Genomic DNA, 25,314 nt, shown 5'->3' on the forward strand with positions numbered 1-25,314 from the left:
TAGGGTTGGTGAGTTGGAAGGGGTCCCAAGGGACATCTTGTCCAACCCCCCACAATGCAGGAATCTCAACTACACCATCCATGGCATGTGGCCATCTAACCTCTGCTTAAAAACCTCCAAGGAAGAAGAGTCCACAGCCTCCTGAGAGAGACCGTTCCACTGTCAAACAGCTCTTCCTGTCAGAAAGTTCTCACTGATGTTTACTCAGAATCTCCTTTCTTGTAACTGGAATCCATAGGTTCAAGTCCTACCCTCCAGAGCAGGAGGGAAAAAAGTGTGTTCCCTCTTCCATGTGACAGCCCTTAAGATATTTGAAGATGGTTATCATGTAGGAAATCAGCCCTGAGTGCCCACTGGAAGGACAGATTGTGAAGCTGAGGCTCCAATACTTTGGCTACCTCATGAGAAGAGAAGACTCCCTGGAAAAGACCCTGATGTTGGGAAAGATGGAGGGCACAAGGAGAAGGGGACGACAGAGGACGAGATTGTTGGACAGTGTTCTCGAAGCTACCAGCATGAGTTTGACCAAACTGCGGGAGGCAGTGGAAGACAGGAGTGCCTGGCGTGCTCTGGTCCAGGGGGTCACGAAGAGTCGGACGCAACTAAACGACTAAACAACAACAACATATATACAGGCAGGTTGCAATCCTAATTCGTCTCAGACAAGGCTTCTGTGTGTTTAACAATACTAAACAACAACAAATCATGTGTCCTCTCACTTTCCTCTTTTCTAGGCTAAATATACCGTATTTTTCGCTCTATAACACGCACCCGACCATAACACGCACGTAGTTTTTAGAGGAGGAAAATCCGTAGGCATGCCACCCGTAGGCATTCCCTCCATACACGCACAGACATTTCCCCTTACTTTCTAGGAGGAAAAAAGTGAGTGTTATGGTGCAAAAAATACGGTACCTCCTTCAACCACTGCTCATAAGGCTTGTTTTCCATACCCTTGGTCATCTTGATTGCCCTCCTTGGCACATGTTGCAGCTTGTCAACATCTTTCTTAAATTGTGGTGCCCAGAATCGGACACAGTAACCCAGGTATGGTCAAAGGTGGAACAGAGCAGTACTATCACTTCCCTTGATCTGGACACTAGACTTTTGTTGAAGCAGCCGAGAATAGCATTAGCCTTTTTCGCTGCTGCATCACACTGATGACTCATGTTAAGCTTGTGGTCCACCAAAACCCCTCGATCCTTTCCACATGTACTACTAGCAAGCCGGGTGTCCCCCCTATTATATTTGTGCAGCTGGTTCTTCTTGCCTGAGTGCAGAACCTTACATTTGTCCCTATTGAAATTCATTCCGTTAGCTTGGGCCCAGCTCTCCAATCCGTTAAGGTCATTTTGAATCCCGGTTCTGTCTTCTGTGGTCTTAGCTACAACTTCCCAGTTTGGTGCCATCTGCAAATTTGATGAGCATCACCTCAATTCCTTCATCCAAGTCATTTATATAGGCGTTGAACAACAATGGGCCCAGGACAGAACGCCACTGTACCCCACTTGTCACTTTTTTCCAAGATGACAAGGATGTATGTCTGCATCTATGTCATCTGCCATGGTTGCTTTAGTTGAGATTCCTGCATTGCAGGGGGTTGGACTAGATGGACCACTGGGGTCCCATCCAACTCTACACTTCTGCGATACGCAATAGCTCCAGGTGGGCTATGAGCTGTAGAACCCAAGAATTGCAAAACAACACTGTGGACGACTGATTTTCACTTCCGTCTCACACTACTGAAGAACCGCAATAACAGGCCTCTGTCAAGCCCAATATGGTGACGCAGCCTCAGCATAATGAAAACAACAGCCCAGAGAGACTGGAAGGCACAATTGACACAGCAGCCTTGATTGCTTTAATTAAAAAAGAATTAGCTGATGACTGGGATAAGGCATTAAAACCACTAGGAATATTTTCCAATTCACCCAGTGTATCCACAATAGCAAATAAAGACATGGAATTCAGTACGAAGAACAGAGCGATCTGACATAAAACTGCAGCTTGAAGATGTGCAGGATCAGAATCGCTGTCAAAATTTGCATTTTAGAGTGGGCCTGATGGGAAATTTTTCTTAAAGGCCTGCTACACAACTCCTGTCTGACAAATGGTTCAATTCATAAAACAAAGATCTATAGCATTTCCTAATAGATGAGGCTGCAATACAATATTGGGAGGGTCAGTTACGTTCAGAACCTACTGTTATATTAACTTGAGATGCAGTTAATGCATTTGATTGCTTGAACGGCAATCTCTTTTTGCAATTTTATGTTCCTTTGATGTAAGCACATCTCGGGTCAATATGCTGCCACACACAGGCCCAAGGTTCAGTGGGACTGAGTGGGACACGTTCTTCAGCATTTCTCATTCTCAAAGCTCATTCAGCACTTACTAACAGCAGTTAAATTAGTGATAGCAAAATACTGAAAATCTCTAGGTACAAACCTGTTTGAAGCCTGGTTCTCACAAGAATGGGACATTTATGGACAAATTAACCGTTCTACAAAGGAAGCACCGCACTAGGGAAGAAACCAACACTTTCTACACAGCATGGCATCCCTTTATTGACTTTGTAAAATTGACTGAGCATGGTTTCCAACAGCCAACATCACATGGAAGAAAAACTATGGAACAACACCTTTCTTTGACTGCCTATATTGTAATTGAGGAGACTATAATCCTTATGTGATACTTACCTTTTACACTTGCCAAAGCTCCATATTTCATATTTGGTAAATGTTTCTAGGTTTTTGTGTTCAGTATTGTTAACTGACATTTTTTAAAAAAATCCAATAATGTTCTTTTTTTTTAAAGAGTCCATGAATGCCTATTTTTACAGAAGGCAAACCATTTCAAAGGAGATCATGAATGAGAATGAAAGCTTTGCTCTTCCTGCAAAGCACAACTTTATGAGGAAGACCCATAGAATCATGAAATTAGAGAGTTGGAAGGGAACACAAGGATTATCTAATCCAGGCACCCCCAAACTTGGCCCTCCAGCTGTTTTGGGACTATAATTCCCATCATCCCTGACCACTGGTCCTGTTAGCTAGGGATGATGGGAGTTGTAGGCCAAAAACATCTGGAGGGCTGAGTTTGGGGATGCCTGATCTAATCCAACTTGCAATGCAGGAATATTTTGCCCAATGTGGGGCACAAACCCATGACCCAGAGATTAAAAGTCTAATGCTATCTGAGCTATCCCAGGTTTGTTGATCTTGTACATCAGGCACAAACTTAGCCAGGGCTATTATTGTGGCTCCTTACTGAATCTCTTGCAGACCATTCAAGCTCTGTTGACCCTGTTATATCTGCTCATTACCTGATTCCCAGTTCCAAGGTCTTTCAGATTCTGTAACTATTATTAGCTAGTGACATACCTGCAATCATTATAGGCAGTAAGTGCTAGTAGAGGCCTTGCAACAATAATCCCAAGTGCAGTAACTCAGTTTTCCCCACAAGGGGGTGGGAGAGGAGAAAGGCTCAATTCCCCTCCTCCAGCTGTCTTCAAGGAGCAGATGGCAAACTTTGCCCTTAAAAACAGTCTCACCTACAGTCCGTGTGCTGCAGACTCTGTCCATTATGGGTAGAATTTGGCTTTGACAGAAATGGGAATCATCATGGATGCTTTAGTTGAGATTTCCTGCATTGCAAGGAGTTGCACTAGGACTAGGTGACTCTCAAGAGTCCATTCCAACTTTTCCATTCTATGATTCTATGGACTGGAACTCCATACCCTAGAGAGAATCCTAGAGCAAGAGGACTGACATGCTAGCAACAAATTCTAAAAGGCTTGAAATCTGAATCTAAATGTTGAAGGGGGCACAGGAATTATTAATCAATCAATGCCAAGTAGTCAAATACTTCCAACTGTTCCATTACACAAGAAGCATCTCAGCTTTCTTTTCTTTTCTCACTTAATCCCCAATATGTGAAGTTACCGTATTTTTTGCTCCATAAGACGCACCAGACCACAAGACGCACCTAATTTTTGGAGGAGGAAAACAAGAAAAAAAATATTCTGAATCTCAGAAGCCAGAACAACAAGCGGGATCGCTGCGCAGTGAAAGCAGCAATCCCTCTTGCTGTTCTGGCTTCTGGGATAGCTGCGCAGCCTGCATTCGCTCCATAAGACGCACACACATTTCCCCTTACTTTTTAGGAGGGAAAAAGTGAGTCTTATAGAGCAAAAAATACGGTACTTTGTTGTGTTTCAGAACTTGTGGTTTATACACCGATCAGGAAGAACAACAAAACGTAACCCATTTGCACGGCTTTGGTTATTTTTAAACATGCAGTTACAATGTCTATTATTGGAAACAAACAAACCTGTATGTGCTGATTCATTTAAAATGCATGTTATGCCCATGTTACATACTAAAGAATTTGTCTTAATAAGTTAATGTATTTATCAGCGACAAACGGCATCTATTTTCAGAAGAAGCACTTACCACCGGCTGTTTAGTTATGTCCACCAAGTCCTTAATGTTGTAATACTGATGTTTTTCAAAGGCTGAAAAAAGCATGTCCAGTACTTGCTGCTTTTCAGCCCGAGCCCTCTTTCCATCTTCCTTTTTCTTCTTTTCATAATCAATCTGTTAATCCAAATGGCATAATTTTAAAATGGTGTTTTTAACCCACTCCAGGAGAACCACCATAGGAATTTGTAGCTGCAAGGAACAAAGCGTGGCGGGGGGGGGGGTGTCGAATCAGTTCTGCTTTGGTATAAATAAGAATCTTCTTAACTCTTAGTTGAGGCACAATGAAAGATAAACCAAATTATAAGACAGAGCAAAGTCCCATTTATGCTTTGCACTGTCATTCCTTGAATCTGAGAGCAGCCAATTGCCTAGGGCAATGTTTCTAGTTCCACAGAAGAATTATTTTACTATAAGAAGTGGCAATCACAATTAATTCCTTAAAAAAGACCAATTGTTTATTTTATATAACTTGTCAAGCGTACCTGTTATATACACTTTACTTGAGATTTCTGCACTTCAGGGGGTTGGACTAGATGACCCACAGGGTCCCTTTCCAACTCTACATTTCTATTGGATTCAAGTTTACAAGAAATGAGATTCCGACAAAACACCAGGAAGAACTTTTTGACAGCAAGAGCTGTTCAACAGTGGGAGTCTCCCTTGGGAGGTTGTGTATTCTCCTTCCTTAGAGGTTTTTAAGCAGAGGTTGGATTCTAGGCTCATCACAGCTTTAGGAACATAAGATTAAAGGGCTTGACACGTAGGCAAGAGAGGATTATGTTCTCCTGTCTCATGAACCCGCTGGATTTCTTTGAGAGAGTCAACAAGCATATAGCAGTGATCTCCAGCTGACATAGTGTACTTGGACATTCAAAAAGCTTTCCACAAGGTCAATGCACACCACAGTTCCTCCCCCCCTCAAAATATCATTTTAAGTGGGGGGGGGAGGACTGTTATGTGCATTGACCTTGTAGATAGCTTTATTTCATGTCCTCTTAAAACTGTGAACTCAGGAAGAGAATTGCATGCACAGTATTTTTTGCAGGCAGGAGTTTAGAAAGATAAAAAAGCATCTATAAAGTGATATTTTAGTTCTAAGTCGATGGTGATAAAAGACCAGCATCTGCCAACATTATTTTATTTCTTCAATGATGTTTCTTATTGTGGTGTGTTCATCTTCAGGCAATGCTCAGGAAACAAAAAACATTAACCTAATGAAAACAGATATATCCCTGCATCGGCTCGCTTGAGCCTTCTCCTGAGAAAATGACTGTGCTGGCCATTTTCTCTTTTATGTATTTGGAGAGCAGATACACGCCCACACAAGGAGAGCTTAAGTCCTGGTGAGAGCTTATGACGTCACCTACTGAGTGTTCCTGGCAGAGACAAGATTTGAACTGGGGATTTCCCTATTACCGCACGGTTCAGTCTCCCGGCCACTATGCTCTGAGACACTGCCTCTGTCTCATGTTCCATCATGGTCTCTATTATAACATAAATTCCTTATTAAGTAGGACTGCACAGATACACAGAAAGCATGTACATGTACCAGCTGATGACATGGCTCCCCAAATCTCTTTTCTGATGAGAGCAGCTTTTGCATCTCATTTGGAAACCAAGGACCCAGAGTCTGGAGGAATAATGGGGAGGCACACAATGCCAGATGCTTGAAGTCCAATGTGAAGTTTCCACAGTCTGTGTTGATTTGGGGAGCCATGTCATCAGCTGGTGTTGGTCCACTGTGCTTCATTAAGTCCAGGGTCAACGCAGCTGTCTACCAGGAGATTTTGGAGAACTTCATGCTTCCTTCCGCAGACGAGCTTTATGGGGATGCTGATTTCATTTTCCAGCAGGACTTTGTCACCTGCCCACACTGCCAAAAGTACCAAAACCTGGTTCAGTGCCCATGGGATTACTGTGCTTGATTGGCCAGCAAACTCGCCTGACCTGAACCCCATAGAGAATCTATGGGGCATTGCCAAGAGAAAGATGAGAGACATGAGACCGAGCAACGCAGAAGAGCTGAAGGCTGCTATTGAAGCTTCCTGGTCCTCAGCAGTGCCACAGGCTGATAGCATCCATGCCACGCCGCATTGAGGCAGTAATTGATGCAAAAGGGGCCCAAACCAAGTACTGAGTACATGTGCCTGCTTCTACTTCTCAGAGGTCCAATATTGCTCTATTTGCAGTCCTTGTTCTGCTGATTTCATTTAATATTCTAATTTTCTGAGCTTGTTAATTTGGGGTTTTAATCAGCTGTACGCCATAAACATCACAATTATACCAAATAAAGGCTTGACATATCTCTCTTTGCATGTCATGAGTCTATCTCATATATTAGTTTCACCTTTTAAGTTGAATTACTGAAATAAATGAACTTTTCCACAATATTCTAATTTTCCAAGTTTCACCTGTATATAGAGGCTGCCCCTCAACTATGTAATGCACTGGGGACTGCCAAACACCTACCTACATTTGGAAGGAATATTTTTTTCAGCAGCAGCATCCCATTATGCTTTTGAGCATGTTCAGATGGCAGGTCAAAACAGTTCTATTTGATCATGTGATTTACAGTCGTATTATTCTTTTTAAAAAAATTCATTCCTGCCACTTCACTGGGTGCTTCATTGCACTAACTGCTGCTGAACTATTCTTTAATCCAATCATTTGCTTTATTGCTTTAATGTTGTTTTATTGTGCCACAAGGCTGACCCGGCGTGGTGCCGATTATACCTCTCCTTCAATTAAAACGTGTTGAGGTATTTGCTAACTGTAAAAATCAACTGAACCTCTTCCAATAACAATTTGAAAGCCAAAAAAATTAAAAATTAAAATGGGTTTGCACAGGATCTGGACCTTTTAAAATACATTTATAGAAGTATGCTCTTACGCTGTTTTATAATACAGATGACTTAATAGGTCAACTTAAACACAATTTAACTTAAGTCCAACTTAAATACAGTTGGACTAAGTGCTGAATTTCATATCTTGAGTTGAACTAACCACCTAGTGATTTGGCAGTATTAGTTTAAGAACTACAATAAGGGCTAACATGAAAAGTAACTCACATTATATTGATGATTAGCCACAGGTTTGTAGTTAGTGGTTACAGCTTTGTCCAGCTGCATAGTCCAGCTTACAGGTTTAGAAGACTCTTCAATCTGAAGCCTAAAAGAAAGAGAAAAGAAATTAAAAACCAGTAAAAACAACATATGCTCATAATAGTTTAGTTGTATTACATATCCTGTGAGAGGTGCCAACTTGAATGAAATATGGGGGGAGGGGCAAGTAAGCCCTACCCTGAATAACTGATCACATGATGTGGTGCATGCACACCATTTGAATGGCAATGCCCATCAACTGGGGGGAGGCTGGCCCCCTCAAATATTTTAATGGGGGACAGAGAATCCTCAGCCCCTAGCTGTTGGCTCTGTACAGTTCTTATCAACCCCACCTAAAAAGGATATAGTACAGATCGACAAGCAAAATGAATGCAAACTTCTAGTGTCAAATTTGTTCCCTAGAATTTTAATTTTTTAAAAAAAATCAAGAAATGATTTTAAAGAAACAATTACAAATCAAGGTGTAAATAACTTTCTTGCAAGCCAGAGCTCCTCCTGAGCTTAAGCCTGCCTGATATCCACCCTTCTAGATTCAGATAGGTAGCCGTGTTGGTCTGACGCAGTTGAAATATATAAAAAAAATGCCCAGTAGCACCTTAGAGACCAACTAAGTTTGTTCTTGGTATAAGCTTTCGTGTGCATGCACACTTCTTCAGATACCTGTGGTGGCACATGCGTAGCTAGAAGCACTGATGGCATACGGTTTCAGATCAGAGTCCATATATCCAGAAACACCTACTGTGATAGTGCCAATACCTGAGATGATGAGGTGTCCTGGATTTCCTGGTTTGTGTATTTTGGGTAGAAGATAGAAGGTTCCTGGTCGAGGTTCTGTTGGTGTGTTTGAGAGGATCTGTTCTTGGATGTGTGGGGGTAACTCTTTAACTATCTTGTTCAGTTCTTTTTTGTATTCCTGTGTGGGGTCTGAGTCCAGTTTTTTATAAAAGGCCCTATTGGAGAGTTGTCTGTGAACCTCCTGGATGTAATCAGTTTTGTTCATGATGACAACAACTCCACCCTGAAGAAGTGTGCATCTGAAGAACTGTACACACAAAAAAAAAGTTTATATCAAGATCAAACTTAGTTGGTCTCTAAGGTAAAGGTAAAGGTAAAGGTAAAGGTACCCCTGCCCGTACGGGCCAGTCTTGACAGACTCTAGGGTTGTGCGCTCATCTCACTCAAGAGGCCGGGGGCCAGCGCTGTCCGGAGACACTTCCGGGTCACGTGGCCAGTGTGACAAGCTGCATCTGGCAGCACACGGAAACGCCGTTTACCTTCCCGCTAGTAAGCGGTCCCTATTTATCTACTTGCACCCGGGGGTGCTTTCGAACTGCTAGGTTGGCAGGCGCTGGGACCGAGCAACGGGAGCGCACCCCGCCGCGGGGATTCGAACCGCCGACCTTTCGATCGGCAAGCCCTAGGCGCTGAGGCTTTTACCCACAGCGCCACCCGCGTCCCGGTCTCTAAGGTGCTACTAGACAATTTTTTAATTTTTTAAATATATTTTGATATTGACCCTGAAGTTGGCTCCTCTGTGATTCCCCTTTTCTTCCGTTTCTTACACATGCCCATCTTAAATCTCAGCTCATCTGCCAGCTCCTTATCCAGCCACACCGGTTTCTTTAGACGCCTCTCACTTTCCTTTCTTGTTGGAACTGTCTGCCTTTGGGCCTTCAATATTTCACCTTTAAAAAACTCCCATCCATCTTGGACAGCGCCTGGAATGCAGAGGAACGAGCTCTATCAGCCCTAGCCCTGCAAGGTCATTCTTCTGCGAACCAGACACTCTCAGTGAAGGGAGCCCCTCTGCCACCAGCACCTGGTGCACCAAGGGAAAAACGTGTTCCATCGGCTCTGGTGCCACACAATCATAACTTCCTCTGTTGGAGGACCAGAGCACAATGGCACCTTAGGAGTGGCAGTGGTTTCACACGTGGTATACCACCGAGTGAAGGTGCCATCGTGCTCTGGCCCTCAAACCAGTCCACGACGATGTATCGCTACATCACCCAGGCCTATTAATGTGGTGTTGAATCCAGGCCTAAGATAAAAAGTGCTGCCACCAAGTCTGAAAACAGGTCGAGGTAAATATATTTCTGACAGTTATTGTAAGTTAGTTCTAGAAACTCGCCAGGAGAGGGACATTTGTGTACCCCTCTCGTATAATGTTCATAGGTATTGAACATTATATAAAGAAGCTTGTGTGCTAGCTGAGAATCAAGGTCAGAAGCATAGAAGCAATTTCCCTTTTTTTGTATCACACGTTGGCCCTAATGAACTTTGGCTAAGAGCAGATCACTCAAAGTCTATTCAGTATAGGAAACTGTCGTTCCACCAGGAAATTTTAGAGAATTATTATTTCTAAAAGCACAATGTCTCCAAAAGCATGCTGTTACCACATTATGTTCCTTACACCTACGAGTGGAGCTTTTCTTCTAGGCTAGCATCTCATGCACATTCCAGATTGAACAGTGAGTCATGAAACTCTTGTTATTTTCCTGACTTTTATTATAATGACAATATGCATCCAACAAGCATGACTGATTTCTCCATATGATACATAAGATAGAATGGAATCAAACAGGGATAGCTATATAAAGATACGGTTATGTGAAAGGTTCATTTAGTTCTACATTGGGGAAGTTTCTGAGACTGCTTAATGTTGTACCTGGGGTTATTAACAGCCTAAATTTCTCAAGCAAGAGGATTAAGCATCAGTAGTAGATTATGCAAACAAAAAACAAAACAAACAAAACAGGAACAGCAGCTAAAGAATAAAATGTCCAAGGTTCAAATTTCATGTCAACCAGAAACTCTCAGCTTCATCCACCAACCATCCCAATCTGTAATATGCCTGCTATAAGAATTTTCTGTTTTTAGGTTTTTCTATTTTATCTGTGCTTTTGTAGTGTTATCTGTAAGTTGCCTTGAGTCCCACTCTGGGGAAAAGGCGGAATATAAATATATATAATAAATGTTTTGGATGCTTAAAACCTCTATATACATAATTGCTAGGTGTGATTATTCAATAAATAATACAACGAGCTTTTGCAGTACAAAAAGAAAACTGTGATATCTTTGTAACTCTCTGATCTTAGCCATCTGGATCCCAATTTGGCTGGGTACTTAAGTACTTGAACATAAGCATATGAGCAATCTGAAGAGTTGAGTTGGTATATAGCGACTGCTGCAGTCAGGTATGCAACTTAACCCCCTCATCTTCATCATACTGAACAGAAGTTTGAAAAAGAGCAAACAGGGGAAGGAAGAGCAAAATGCACAAGTTATCATCCAAGCAGGAAAAAAGGAAAACAAGGAGGAGGGAACTAAAGCCATAATCATGGCCACTGGTCCCATCACCTCCTGGCAAATAGAAGGGGAAGAAATGGAGGCAGTGAGAGATTTTACTTTCTTGGGCTCCATGATCACTGCAGATGGTGACAGCAGTCACGAAATTAAAAGATGCCTGCTTCTTGGGAGAAAAGCAATGACAAACCTAGACAGCATCTTAAAAAGCAGAGACATCACCTTGCCAACAAAGGCCCGTATAGTTAAAGCTATGGTTTTCCCAGTAGTGATGTATGGAAGTGAGAGCCGGACCATAAAGAAGGCTGATCGCCGAAGAATTGATGCTTTTGAATTATGGTACTGAAGGAGACTCTTGAGACTCCCATGGACTGCAAGAAGATCAAACCTCTCCATTCTGAAGGAAATCAGCCCTGAGTGCTCACTGGAAGGACAGATCCTGAAGCTGAGACTCTAATTAGTTCAAGTTCAAGTTCAAGTTTATTGCGGCCAAAGCCAGTGACACTAAACACCACAAGATCAGACAACAAGAAATCAGCAACAACTTCAGAAAAGAAAAAAGGTTACACAAGGGAACTTCACAGTGTGCCATTCAACAGAAGAGATTTACGCTTCTTAATTACTAAAGTGCAAAATTTAGCCACCTCATATGATATTGAGCTTGAGGAATCTTCCAGGAGGTATTTTCGAAGAATTTCAGGGGAGGATTCCAAATAATATTGAAGGGGTATAAATTTTGATAGAAGCGGTAAAATAAGTTGAACTCGTTCTTCACTATAGAATTCGCAAGATAGAAGAATGTGTGTGACAGATTCTACCTTATTAGACATACAAGGGCAGAGACGCGCATGCATTGGAACCCGCGTGAATTTGCCGTACAGCACTGCTGAGGGCATTGTCTCAAAGCGGGCTCTAGAGAAAGCCCATCTATAGGCTTCGTTAGTGATGTTAGTTAAGTAAGGGGCAGCTGCAAAATTAGGCCAAGCTTTTAAACATCTATACGTCTCTGGGAGTAGGGCGCCTTCTTGTTGTAATTCGATATCATAAAGTCTCCGAGTGATAGTAGCTTTTGCCTTGTTCAGAGTTCCAATAAAAAGATTTTCAGGGTTTAGGCCAATTTGTTTGATCTTGTTAGTTATTTGCATAAGCCAAGGAGGATAGGGAACTGCGGCCAGGAAGCAGGGTAATAGACCCTTAGGATTGTAATGGATTTTCAGCCAGAGGGATATTGCTTGTTCCCAGACTTTTAATTCCACTCTGGGCAGTCCTGCCTCTTGCCTTAAGACTGCATTAGGTGTACACTTAGGGGTAGCAAATAATGATCTTAAGAATTTAGATTGTACTGTTTCAAGGGTCTTAAGGTTGGCAGAGGGGCTAATTTGAGAGCCATATAGAAGTTGGGCTAAAGATTTTGCCTGAAAGACTGTTAGGGCCATCGGGAGGAAGCCAGCTCCTTTCCTTCTGAATAATCTAAGGATAGCATTTGCACTTCTTTCTGCTGATATAGCTGATGTGGTCAAGTGTGTTGAGAATTTGGCATTATAAGAAAAAGTAATGCCTAAGTATTGGAAGGTCTTAGTCTGTTCAATGGCGTTTCCCTTTACGCTCCAATTATCCTTCCTGAAGGAGCGGTTAAAATGTACAATTTTGGTTTTGGCAAAGTTAATTGTTAACAGTTCAGTGTTACATTGGTGAGACTCTAATACTTTGGCCACCTCATGAGAAGAGAAGACTCTCTGGAAAAGACCCTGATGTTGGGAAAGATGGAGGGCACAAGGAGAAGGGGATGACAGAGGACGAGATGGTTGGATAGTGTTCTCGAAGCTACCAGCATGAGTTTGATCAAACTGCGGGAGCCAGTGGAAGACAGAAGTGCCTGGCGTGCTCTGGTCCAGGGGGTCACGAAGAGTCGGACACGACTAAACAACAACAACAATTGCTGTCAGGGCTATCACCAACCACCCCAGGAAGGTGCAACATCTACCACAGGATGGAGCTGCCGAAGGGGCCGGGAGGACCTCCTCTCCTTGGCCTGGCACAAACCCGGTGCAGGCTTGGAACGTCCCATGGGCCTCCACCCTCCAGCGCTGCTCCTAGCATCCTCCCTGTCCCCTTGGCAACAGAGTTGAAGGGGAGGAAAGCCCTGTGAGTGCTGAGTGGGCCCTCCCCCTTTCACAGCCTCTGCCATGTCCCTTGTTGGGATGGTGGCCGCGAGGGAAGCCCAGTTCTGCCACCTTCCCCACCCCAGCCCAATCATCTGCAGACCACTTGCCTTGCATAGCCTCACCGATGTTGGTTTGCAAGCCCCCTCCATAGAGGCTGGCCCCTCTCACTGTCCTCGGAGCTTGCATACCAGTAACCTCCTCTGGCTGATATCCAGACAGACCAGGGAGATATTGATAGGCGACATTTTCCCAAGAGTGGGTAAAATGCACAACCCCTCCCTCCTGCTTCTGCAGGGGAAAGAAAATAAGTCAGAAATCTATTTACATGATGTTTATTTCTGACATTACAGCACTAGAGAAAAACACGTCCTTTCAGTTCAGTTCTTCTAGCAAGTCAGACAAACTTCCTGAACATGCACACACAGGAGGTTTCAAGTTACACACTTCACAAAGACTTATCCAGCCTGTGAACGTCCTGGGAAATTCTTCTTTCCCGCAGATAGGCACATCATGTGATGTCAACAGTCTGGCTGTCTGCAGCGGTGATGTTTCCATATACTGACAACCGATACCCAGCAGGCTTGCTGCCAAGGTGCAAGGTGAGCCCCCAGGCACACAAGCAGCCCTCTCTGCCTCTCTCTCTCTCCTTCTTCTTTCTTCCATCTTCTTCTTCCTCCTCCCCCTCCATCACCACAGCCGCCTCCACCTCCCCTCTTGCCGGAAATGCCCATAGCACCTTTTTCTTCTAGAAAAAAAAGCACTGACCTTAAGTATGCATACAAACTCAATGAGAGGTGTGAGCTTGATTTTGCCATGTAATCTCATTTATAATTATCTCAGAGAAGCCTTTCTCTTTTCTGATCTTTCATATTTGTCAGAGTTGAAAATCCTTGTACACAACAATATATCATGAAGAACTGTAGAAGAATAGCCTCTTGGAGAGACATTGTTTCTGGTTGTATAGCCAAAAATAAAATAAAATATTCTGATACTATACCATAGTGAAATGTTTAACTGTTTCTTCAATTCTCCATGAACCTTCCCACCACACTTGCCATCCTCTCCTGCCACACCAATGTGGTGTATCACACGCTTTGAAAACCCACTGGTATAGAAATTTGAGATCTTAGCTGATCATTGGTCCAGGAGTTGGAGAAGCTTCAAAATTCCTTTCTTAAGAAAGTACTTCCTTTACCTGTTGGTACCAATGCAGCATATGGCAGTGCAGAAGTGGGCTGGAACAGGCTAGAATACAAGTTTGACTCTTAAATTTCTAGAGCAGAATGTAAACTCTCCCATTTTCATGTCTGCTTTCTATAGCTTATGGCTCGCTCTCAAAAGTCAATTGCTGCTTTGCCTACACTTGCTTGTTGTTGTTGTTTAGTCATTTAGTCGTGTCCAACTCTTCGTGACCCCATGGACCAGAGCACGCTAGGCACTTCTGTCTTCCACTGCCTCCCGCAGTTTGGTCAAACTCATGCTGGTAGCTTCGAGAACACTGTCCCACCATCTCGTCCTCTGTCGTCCCCTTCTCCTTGTGCCCTCCATCTTTCCCAGCATCAGGGTCTTTTCCAGGGAGTCTTCTCTTCTCATGAGGTGGCCAAAGTATTGGAGTCTCAGCTTCAGGATCTGTCCTTCCAGTGAGCATTCAGGGCTGATTTCCTTCAGAATGGGGAGGTTTGATCTTCTTGCAGTCCATAGGACTCTCAAGAGTCTCCTCCAGCACCAGCACCATAATTCAAAACTACACTTGCTAGAGAACTTGATAGTGAGCTGATCCAGTCACGGTCTAAATTGCAGTTATGGTTTCTTGTGTATGACAAAGCTTCTTTGATATGCCATTTATCCATTCTTTTGAAATTTTCTAGCTGCATCTACATATTAAGACAGTTAATCAGAAAGCTAACTGTTTGGAGGCAGTTACCTTATTTTATTTTATTTTCAAATAATATTTATTAAAATTTCACAAGAAAAAAACCACATTAATGAAGAAAAAATTAACAATAAAAAGAAAAAATACAAAGTAAAAAAGGAAAAAACAATTAGAAACAATTTCATCTTTTCCTCACTTCTTTTACATTTCCTTGTTTCCTGGACCTCCTCTTACCTCCCTCTTTTGTATTCTAATTAAATATGTTAATCCAACAATTCCTTTCCCTCCTTTTTAATCCTAATCTTTAATCTTAATATAATATAACTTTAAATTTTAGATTTTACCTATTAAAACCAATTTTCCCATATTATTTTAGCCTGTACAGCTAGAAACCCCTTAACTTCAATCCAACATCATTCTAACATTCATTTATTTTGTAATATTTCTGTAAATAGTCTTTGAATTTCTTCCAATCTTCTTCCACCGACTCTTCTCCCTGGTCACGGATTCTGCCAGTCATTTCCGCCAATTCCATGTATTCCATCATTTTCATCTGCCATTCCTCCAGTGTGGGTAGATCTTGTGGCTTCCAATACTTTGCAATGAGTATTCTTGCTGCTGTTGTAGCATACATAAAGAAAGTTCTGTCCTTTTTTAACACCGATTGGCCGACTATGCCCAGGAGAAAGGCCTCTGGTTTCTTCAATAAGGTATATTTAAATACCTTTTTTAGTTCATTATATATCATCTCCCAGAAAGCCTTAATCTTTGGGCACGTCCACCAAGGGTGAAAAAATGTACCTTCAGTTTCTTTACATTTCCAACATTTATTATCAGGCAAATGGTAGATTTTTGCAAGCTTGACTGGGGTTATGTACCACCTGTATATCATTTTCATAATATTTTCTCTTAAGGCATTACATGCCGTAAATTTCATACCTGTGGTCCACAACTGTTCCCAGTCAGCAAACATAATATTATGTCCAACGTCTTGTGCCCATTTAATCATAGCAGATTTCACTGTTTCATCCTGAGTGTTCCATTTCAACAGCAAGTTATACATCTTTGACAAAATTTTAGTTTTGGGTTCTAACAATTCAGTTTCTAATTTTGATTTTTCCACCTGGAAGCCGATTTTCTTATCCAAATTGTATGCCTCCATTATCTGATAATAATGAAGCCAGTCTCGCACTTTGTTTTTTAGTTTTTCAAAACTCTGCAATTTCAATCTGTCTGGAGGCAGTTACCTTAGCTTCACAGAGAATTGCTTTTACAGAATTAAAACTCAGTGTTATGCCTTGTGCCTTTCTGGATAGATGCTACAAGAAATTACCTTTGGAACAGCATTTCTGTGTCTTCTGCAAGGCAGCTATAAAGGACATAGTTCACTGTATTGTTCACCAACGTCCTTTCTATAAAGATCCTCATGGAATTTCTCAATCTTTGTTTAGCCTCAGGAGGAATTTTGTTACACTAAGTGAATTTGGGTACATTTTGCTACTAGGCAAGGAAGATGGTGTTACATCGCCTGCTTCCTTATTTATGTTGGCAGCCAAGGAATTAGGAACCAAATTGGTGTTCAACTCTGAATGTCTATGTTTGTTATGCCTTAAAAGGTAAAGGTAAAGGGACCCCTGACCATTAGGTCCAGCTGCGGACGACTCTGGGGTTGCGGCGCTCATCTCGCTTTATTGGCTGAGGGAGCCGGCGTACAGCTTCCGGGTCATGTGGCCAGCATGACTAAGCCGCTTCTGGCGAACCAGAGCAGCGCACAGAAACGCCGTTTACCTTCCCGCTGGAGTGGTACCTATTTATCTACGTGCACTTTGACGTGCTTTTGAACTACTAGGTTGGCAGGAGCAGGGACCGAGCAATGGGAGCTCACCCTGTCGCAGGGATTCAAACCACCGTCCCTCTGATCGGCAAGTCCTAGGCTCAGTGGTTTAACCCACAGCGCCACCCGCTTCCCTTTGTTATGCCTTATAATTAAGCAAATACCACGATTACTGCACTGGCGGGGCTTGATGGGAATTGCAGCCCCACCTCTGGAGGGCCCCGCAAATGTTATCCCTGCCCTATGCCATGGGCCCAGTATCTCTTACTCTTAAGCTGAAAGTCCACAGACAGGGTTTGTTCTTTTAACTCAAGCACTAGCTTCTGAAGCATGCTATTTACCGGTAATTGCATATGCTTCCATATACAGTGGTACCTCAGGTTAAGAACTTAATTCATTCTGGAGCATAGCTGTCAACTTTCAGATTTGAAAATAAGGGATCAGCAGCCTCGAAAATAAGGGATCAGCAGCCAAAATTAAGGGATCAGCAGCCTCACCCGTCCCAGGCACTCCTGTCTTCCACTGCCTCCCGCAGTTTGGTCAAACTCATGCTGGTAGCTTTGAGAACACTGTCCAACCATCTCGTCCTCATGGTTCAATGTTACTAGTGAGCAAAGTTACCCAGTCAGGATTTGAATCTTGGTCCTAACTTTTGGGGTTAAGTTTCTATTTAGCTGTCCATTAATACTGACAAACCGTATCTCCTATTCATCTCTCAGATCCCCTTGTAAATCTAAAGTACTGACCTCACCACATCCTGCGGTAAAAAAAACCCCCAAGGGAAGCTACAGCATTCCTACTATCAGCTTAAGTGACACATTCTCTCTCTCTCTCTCTCTCTCTCTCACACACACACACACACACACACACACACACACAGAGAGAGAGTAGAGCCCCTCCAAGCCAAAGGCCCAAAGGCAGAAAGGCCAGCCAGCAGCCAAACGAAGCCTCACGCGGTGGTTCCCACAGCGCAGCGACCCAGCAAAGGGATACAGCAGCAAGGAAACCACCACACCGCTGGGAAGTGCTGAAGCAAAGGCGAGTCCCCAAGCAACGCGGCCGATTTGATCAGCACAAGGCATGCAAGCTCCACCCCCCAGTCGTTCTCAGACTCCTTATTGGGCAGCTGAGCAACACAGGTGAGGAGCCTCCCTGGCGGGCAGGGAGGGAGAGGAGTTGCTTCCTTTGAAATCCAGGAAATTTATGGGATATTAACAATCCGGGATAGCAGTGGGAAACGGCGCTGGAATAAGGGAGTTTCCCGCCAAATAAGGGAAGGTTGACAGCTATGTTCTGGAGCTCCGTTCCTAACTTGAAACTGTTCTTAACCTGAGGTACCACTTTAGCTAATGGGGCCTCCCGCAGCTGCCATGCAGCCGCCGCACGGTTTCTGTTCTCATCCTGAAGCAAAGTTCTTAACCTGAGGTACTATTTCTGGGTTAGCGGAGTCTGTAACCTGAAGTGTCTGTAACCTGAAGCATCTGTAACACATGGTACCACTGTACACAACGCCGTCAGACAGCCAGGGGTCCTTTAGATGTTGTAGGTATCCAGCTTTTTCTAAAACCTCACCAAGTGAAACAAACAAATGGTTACCAGAGAAGCAAGCACACCAGCGGGAACTGGGAAAGGCAAGACGCAGCACCAAGGGCAACAAGGTGCTGAGATGTAACTGGTAGCAATATGCTGTTACTTTGGTAGCTCTGTGTGAAAGCTGTCAATACTTGGCCTCTAAGAGAGGTTATAATTAACAGATGCAGCAATGAAGCATGTCAGCTAGCTTGTTTCTGATCATGTCACCACCGCAGGCTCCCAGAAAACACCGGCACCTTCACTGCTTAACTATAACACTGTACGTTCAGGTATTAAGCGTACATTAAGCCCACTCACAATTAGCCATATGCCACACACCCATGAGCACACAAAGCAGCCATGCAGGTCCTGTCTCCATAATCCTAGAATGCACAGTAACTGCTCCTCATGCTTTGCAGGTTTTACTAATGTATTACTTTTTTTTAAACAGCTAGAAACACAGCCCCACTCTCCCACAACAAGGTAAGGAGCTTGTGGGAAATGTTTAAAGGATTCCAGAATCTGAGCAAGACAAGCACAACACCCACAATCAGTCTGATTTAAATGAAAAACAAGTGCAGTAGCACTAGTCCTGCAGCAATTCTGTTTAGTAGCAATAGTCAAACAGAAACCATTAATACATGCTGCAATGGAAGGGGGAAAGGTCTCCCCCCCCCCCATTCCATCCTCCTTGGCAGTCTGGGTATGTCAAGCAGGCTGCCATCACACCCCCATTTAGACTCCCTCTATTCCCCAGACAGAAGTGACTTCTAGGGATTCAAAGCACATCTTTAGGGAGGGAGACAGAGAGATCACCAAGCCTACCTGGTTTCTTTCTGAGCCCCAGGCAGTTTGCGTTCTCTGTCAGATTACTAAAACACATACAGTGGTACCTCGCAAGACGAATGCCTCGCAAGACGGAAAACTCGCAAAACGAAAGGGTTTTTGGTTTTTTGAGTTGCTTCGCAAGACGATTTTCCCTATGGGTTTGCTTCGCAAGACCGAAACGTCTTGCAAGTTTGTTTCCTTTTTCTTAAAACCGTTAATACAGTTGCGACTTGACTTTGAGGAGCAACTCATAGCACGCGGTGTGGTAGCCTTTTTTTGAGGTTTTGGAAGACTTTGGTGATTTTTGAAGCTTTTCCAAAACTTTTCCGACACCGTGCTTCGCAAGACGAAGAAAACCGCAAAACTTGCGGAACGAATTAATTTCGTCTTGCGAGGCACCACTGTATACAAATTTATCTCCAGTTACCCCTTGACGAAATATGTGGACAGACACCATGAAGACATTTCATCAAAGGCAACTTTTTGTTAGTATTTTTTCTGCTCAGCAACAGCAACCTGACATGGATGCAGGCAGCTTCCAGAATCTCTATTGCATATAGCAGGTGAATATTAATAAGAAATACATTTAAGAATAGATATTCCATGAGAATAAATAAGATTAGTTTGGTGTTCCACTTATAGATGAATAAATTTAACACAAAGCCAAGTGTAATAAAACATTACAACTTGACTCTCTTCCCCATGATTAGATACTTCAATGGAAAAGGCGCAGCAATCTGAACTGGATGTTTTGATTCAAGTTTTTCAAAACACATCTGTGCCATTATTTAATAGCACAAGAAGATGATTTGATTTCAAATTCATTTCTTTGTAAGAGATTCTCAAACACAATCTTAGAAAATGGCTGGTTTCCCAAAGAGGAAGCTGTATAAGTGTGGGTGTGAGAGCGAATGTGTGAATGTCCCTTTCATGATTAGCCCCCTCCTATCTGCTGTAGTCTGATATTTAAGGATTTAAGCATTTTGGAATATGTGCACTTGAGTGAAACCTGCACATTTCCCGAACTGGAAAGCCTCCTTGTCTGCCACACTTTCTCTCTTTCCCCCAATCCCTTGGATACTAATCTTCCAGATTTCGCCAAAGCTAGTCAGAAATACATGAATACAGCAAATCTCGGTATTGCTAAATTTTGGAAGAGTACAAAATCCTCCAGCAGTGACACAATGGCTGAAGAAAACTTGGGCAATTGTCTTCCTGATAAAGCAAACGGGATTAGGAAAGCAACAGGTAACACTTATCAAAACATATTTGATGAAAGATGATCCATGTTTATTCAATTTTGGAATGACAAAGTAAATAGCAGATGAGTAACTCTGGGACTGGGAAAGACCCAAGTGTTAAAAAACATGAGAGGCTCTGAGAGTAGAGTCAGCATGGTCTATAAGTGAACTGCTGCTGAATAATTGAGATCTTCCGGCCACATTAATATGATCTATATACTAGACCTAACACACGAGCAAGTGCAAACCCAGGGTGTCTGGTCTTTGTATGCTAAGCCAAGAAGAGGAAGTGGTTTGTTTCCTATAATGAGAACGACAAACCTGTTGTAATGTCCAAAAGGTCACCTTAAATAGCCGGTATGAAGCCTCTGCCTTGATGTCCTTTATTTAGGACATTTCATTTGAAATTGGTTAGAGGCCTAGCAGCATATATTTGCAAACATTGATGCAAGGTTTAAACTGATGAACCTGTAGCCATGGTCCCACACCTTCAAGGCAAATTGTTCCATGAATATAGGATTACAATTAATGTACAAATCTTGTAAACAAAACATAATTTTTCTTTTCCCAAGAAAAAATGGTTTTCTATGAAGGAGAATCAACAACCTGAGGATAATATCTCAGTGGAAACAGAGGGGAACATACTGGAGAAAATGACCCTGCAATGTCTTTCCATATCCTGATCCAATTGAAAGTATATGGCTTGTGATTTTTTTGCATCTAAACCACAGAGCCTAGGGCTTGCCGATCAGAAGGTCAGCAGTTCGAATCCCTGCAAGGGGGTGAGTCCCTGTTATTCAGTCCCAGCTCCTGCCCACCTAGCAGTTCGAAAGCACACCAAAAGTGCAAGTAGATAAATAGGTACCGCTCCAGCGGGAAGGTAAACGGCGTATCCATGCGCTGCTCTGATTTCGCCAGAAGTGGCTTAGTCATGCTGGCCACATCACCCGGAAGCTGTCTGCAGACGAACGCCGGCTCCCCTGGCCAGTAAAGCAAGATGAGCACTGCAACCCCAGAGTCATCTGCAACTGGACCAACGGTCAGGGGTACCTTTACCTTCACCTAATACCTCTAAATCCATATGTGGTAACATCTCATGCTGCAACATAATCCATTTTTAAGCAATCTTTCTCAAAATAAAACTAAGCTGTCCCTAATGAAAAGCATCATAATACGACGAAAATGGAGGAATTTCCCATCTGCCCCCTGCCCCAGTTTTCTAGAATCATGGCCAACCTGGGTTTCTTTTTCTGAAATCCAAACACAGATACCCTTTTTTTGGCCATTTTTTCAAAATACTTGCTTAAAGATGGATGGGGAGAACTCAAAATAATAATATATTTTTTGGAAGTATCACCATTTGTGCCATTACAGTTCTTCCTAACACCTATAACTGTAATTTACTCTGTCTGCCTATGTCCTTTTTTTTATTTTTTTCACTAAGGGAACATAATTTAAAGCATAAAATTTATTCATGTTTCGGGGTATCCAGATTCCTAGGTTTTAGTAAACCTTTTAACTTGGTGGAACATTTACCAATTATTTTAGGCACAGTTGATCATTTTGGGTACACTGAAATACATTATTAAAGATTATCCAGATTAGTTCTAAGGCCTGCCACCCTTTCATATTTACAAAGTTCTTTTGACAATGCTGGTAAGGTTATACCATCTGCTCAGAGGCTCTTCTTCTACCTTTCTCCCCAGAAAACCACACAGGCGGTACCTACGGGACCACAGGCGGTACCTACGGGACCGCCTCTCCTGGTATGCCCCACAGAGAAACTTACGGTCTTCGAATAAAAACATCTTGAAGGTCCCAGGCCCCAGAGAAGTTAGGCTGGCCTCAACTAGAGCCAGGGCTTTTTCGGCTGTGGCTCCGATCTGGTGGAACACTCTGTCACAAGAGACCAGGGCCCTGCGGGACTTGACATCTTTCCGCAGGGCCTGCAAGACAGAGCTGTTCCACCAGGCCTTTGGCCAGGGCACAGCCTGACTCCCTCCCTCGGCAATCTTCGCGGAGCTCTGGCCCAATGGTTGCCAGTGGCTTGAATTAATTAATTTTATAACGAATGATTTTAGACTGTTGTTTATGCTGTACTTTTGTACTGTTTTATTGTTGTTAGCCGCCCTGAGCCCGGCTTCAGCTGGGGAGGGCGGGATATAAATAAAATTTATTATTATTATTATTATATTTCAATTATTATGTATTACTGTCACCAGGGGGTTCAGAGAGAGGTCAAAGAGCAATTGGACAAGGGGCAACCCTGCTGTGTGCCCCTTCTGTCAAAATGGGATTCACATCTTAGGATGAACTATTGCAAAACTGGCACCCTATAAAGCTTTGATTGTTGCTATAAATAGAGTTATAATACTCAAGTGAAGGAGCCACACCTCAACTAATAGAAATGGTGGAAACAGAATATAACAAATCATAGAATTATAGAGTTGGAAGGGATCATAAGGGTTATCCAGTCCAACCCCCTGCAATGAAATATGATTGTGCACTACAGATTGCACATTACAGATTAATACAGTATGGTGAAATGGATGAAATATAAATACTTAAGTGCTATAATTCAACCCCTAGCTAATCTTACAGTTCATATTGTGAAAGCCTGTACAAGAATTAAAAAAAAACCCCAGTGAATTATTCTTCCAGTAATTTTTTTGGCCAAAGAAAAGATAAATGCTCAGGTTAAGAGAATAATTATTCTGAGAAAACTTTGGTTCCAAGGATATGATCGCTAAGAAAATAATAACTTTGATTCTTCTGCCATCAGGCTCTCACTATTGAGCCATGAAAGTGAAAGGTCTCTCATTTTCAGATTTTTTAAAATGCAACTTTTCAACAGAAAGCTCTCCTCCAACCTCAGAAAGCTTCTCACTATTATTCTATGTATATCTGTAGCATATGCGCTAAAATTAAAAGTTAGAGCAAGTTTTCTTTTGCTCTCTCTCTCTCTGTCTTCTTGACAAAGATGCAATTTCTCAGCTCAGGGGATGTTTACCTCTTCTCCAAACAAAATACAGTGGTGCCTCGCAAGACGAAAAGAATCCGTTCCGCGAGTCTCTTCGTCTTGCGGGTTTTTTCGTCTTGCGAAGCAAGCCCATTAGCGGTTTAGCGGATTAGCACTACAGTATTAGCGGCTTAGCGGATCAGCTGATAAGCGGCTTAGCGATCAGCTGTTAAGCGGCTTAAGGATCAGCTGTTAAGCGGCTTAAGGATCAGCTGATAAGCGGCTTAGCCGATCAGCTGATAAGCGGTTTAGCGGCTTGGGAAAAAGGGGGGGAAAAGGAAAAAAACCCCGCAGGAACTCGCAAGACATTTTCGTCTTGCGAAGCAAGCACATAGGAAATTCGTTTTGCGAAGCACCTCCAAAACGGAAAACCCTTTCGTCTAGCGGGTTTTCCGTCTTGCGAGGCATTCGTCTTGCGGGGCACCACTGTAATGTGTCATAAGTGCTAGGCCTCTAGCACTTTTATAGCCCCGAGGAATACATTTGCAAAGACCCTGCAACACAAATAAGAACAGTAGCCAAAGCCAGTTTTCATTTTAAAGAAGAACCACATGACAAACATCAGGTGGGGTGCTTTTTTTGTCCTCTACACTTTCTGAAATTGAAAAATCAAGGCCTATTTGTGGATGAACCAGCTACAGATCCCAACCTTGTTACGTTTAAAAAGCAACAACAAATCTTACAAACTTAATTGTCTTTAAATTATTTGATTTTGCAATCCTGCAACCACTTACCTAGGAGTAGGTAATCACAAAGAGATTTACTTCAGAGTAGACATGTTTACCATTGTATGCTGCCTATAAAGTGAATTCTTTATGAATGCCCGGACTTCAGCTTCTGCACAGCGAGAGACATACCTAAGCCTCTTGTTTTCACATTTCTCTTTCGCCATTTTGTCGGAGGCAGGGATTCTTTTAACCTCCTCCTGCACTTACTGTATAGTAGGATTTGCAGGAAATACATTTGGTAGTATCCAGTGAAGTAGCTCCACAACCACAATAATTTCTGGCTGAACAATGGAACTGCGCCTCCCTCTTCTCTCCCTGTGGATCCCCTAAATCTGTTCAAAGTACAGTGGTACCTCGGTCTACGAACTATTCGGTGAACGAACTCTGCAAAACCGGAAGTAGGTGCTCCAACCAGCATCTATTATTCTATCTGGTATCCTCAAATCAAGGACAACTATTCAAGGCCTCACTACCTTGAAACACTGACTTTTCCACAATTATACGGGGCCTTTGTTGAACAGCTTTACTCTCTCATTTGCTGAACTGAAAATAAGTTTTACCTTAGAAACAAAACCAGATGATCTTAGGACAATAAAACATGCATTGATTAAGTGTGTTACATTGCTCACAATGTGTTGCATTGGTCACAAAAACACATGCATCCCCCTGCATGAAATGAAATGAAAAAAACAGGTTTGAACTTTATTGTCTTCTTTGAGGTTTTCAGCATTAAAAGAAAATGTGATGAGATGCTTGTGGCCAATGTACTGCCACAGAATGCAAGTTGCATAGCATAAATTTGTTGCCATGGTGTCCCTTAAAATGAATAGTGTAAGGAAGGGGGTGGGGAACCTATAGTTCTCCAGATGTTGCAGGACGACGTATCCCACCACCCCAGGCCACTGACAATGTTTGCTGGGGCTGATGAATCTGGGAGTCCAAAGCAAAAAGAAAGAAAAAAGGGGGGAAGTTGTCTGCCAGTCACCGATGCAGGATTCTATTTTAATAATAATAATGGAATACCTGAATAAATACGGAATGAAACATGATCATCCCAATGTGTTTCAAATATCACCTTTCTTCAAGGGATCGACTGAAAATAATGATACACCCAATTTAACAACCATCCATGTATAGGCATC

The 25,314-nt window shown here is 42.7% G+C and overlaps 1 protein-coding gene across 1 annotated transcript in view; it reads right to left on the minus strand.

Annotated features, from left to right (window-relative positions):
• Nucleotides 1-25,314, minus strand: part of GTF2F2 (general transcription factor IIF subunit 2) — a 68,005-nt gene that overhangs the window by 9,982 nt on the left and 32,709 nt on the right. The window contains exons 7-8 of the mRNA XM_081005737.1: nt 7,553-7,652; nt 4,455-4,598 (exon numbers count right to left, since the gene is read on the minus strand). Of these exons, the coding sequence (XP_080861863.1) occupies nt 4,455-4,598; nt 7,553-7,652 (244 nt within the window). The remainder of the gene's footprint in view (nt 1-4,454; nt 4,599-7,552; nt 7,653-25,314) is intronic.

The sequence above is a fragment of the Podarcis pityusensis genome (genome assembly GCF_964106645.2).
Source record: "Podarcis pityusensis genome assembly, chromosome: 5".
NCBI classification, from domain to species: domain Eukaryota; kingdom Metazoa; phylum Chordata; class Lepidosauria; order Squamata; family Lacertidae; genus Podarcis; species Podarcis pityusensis.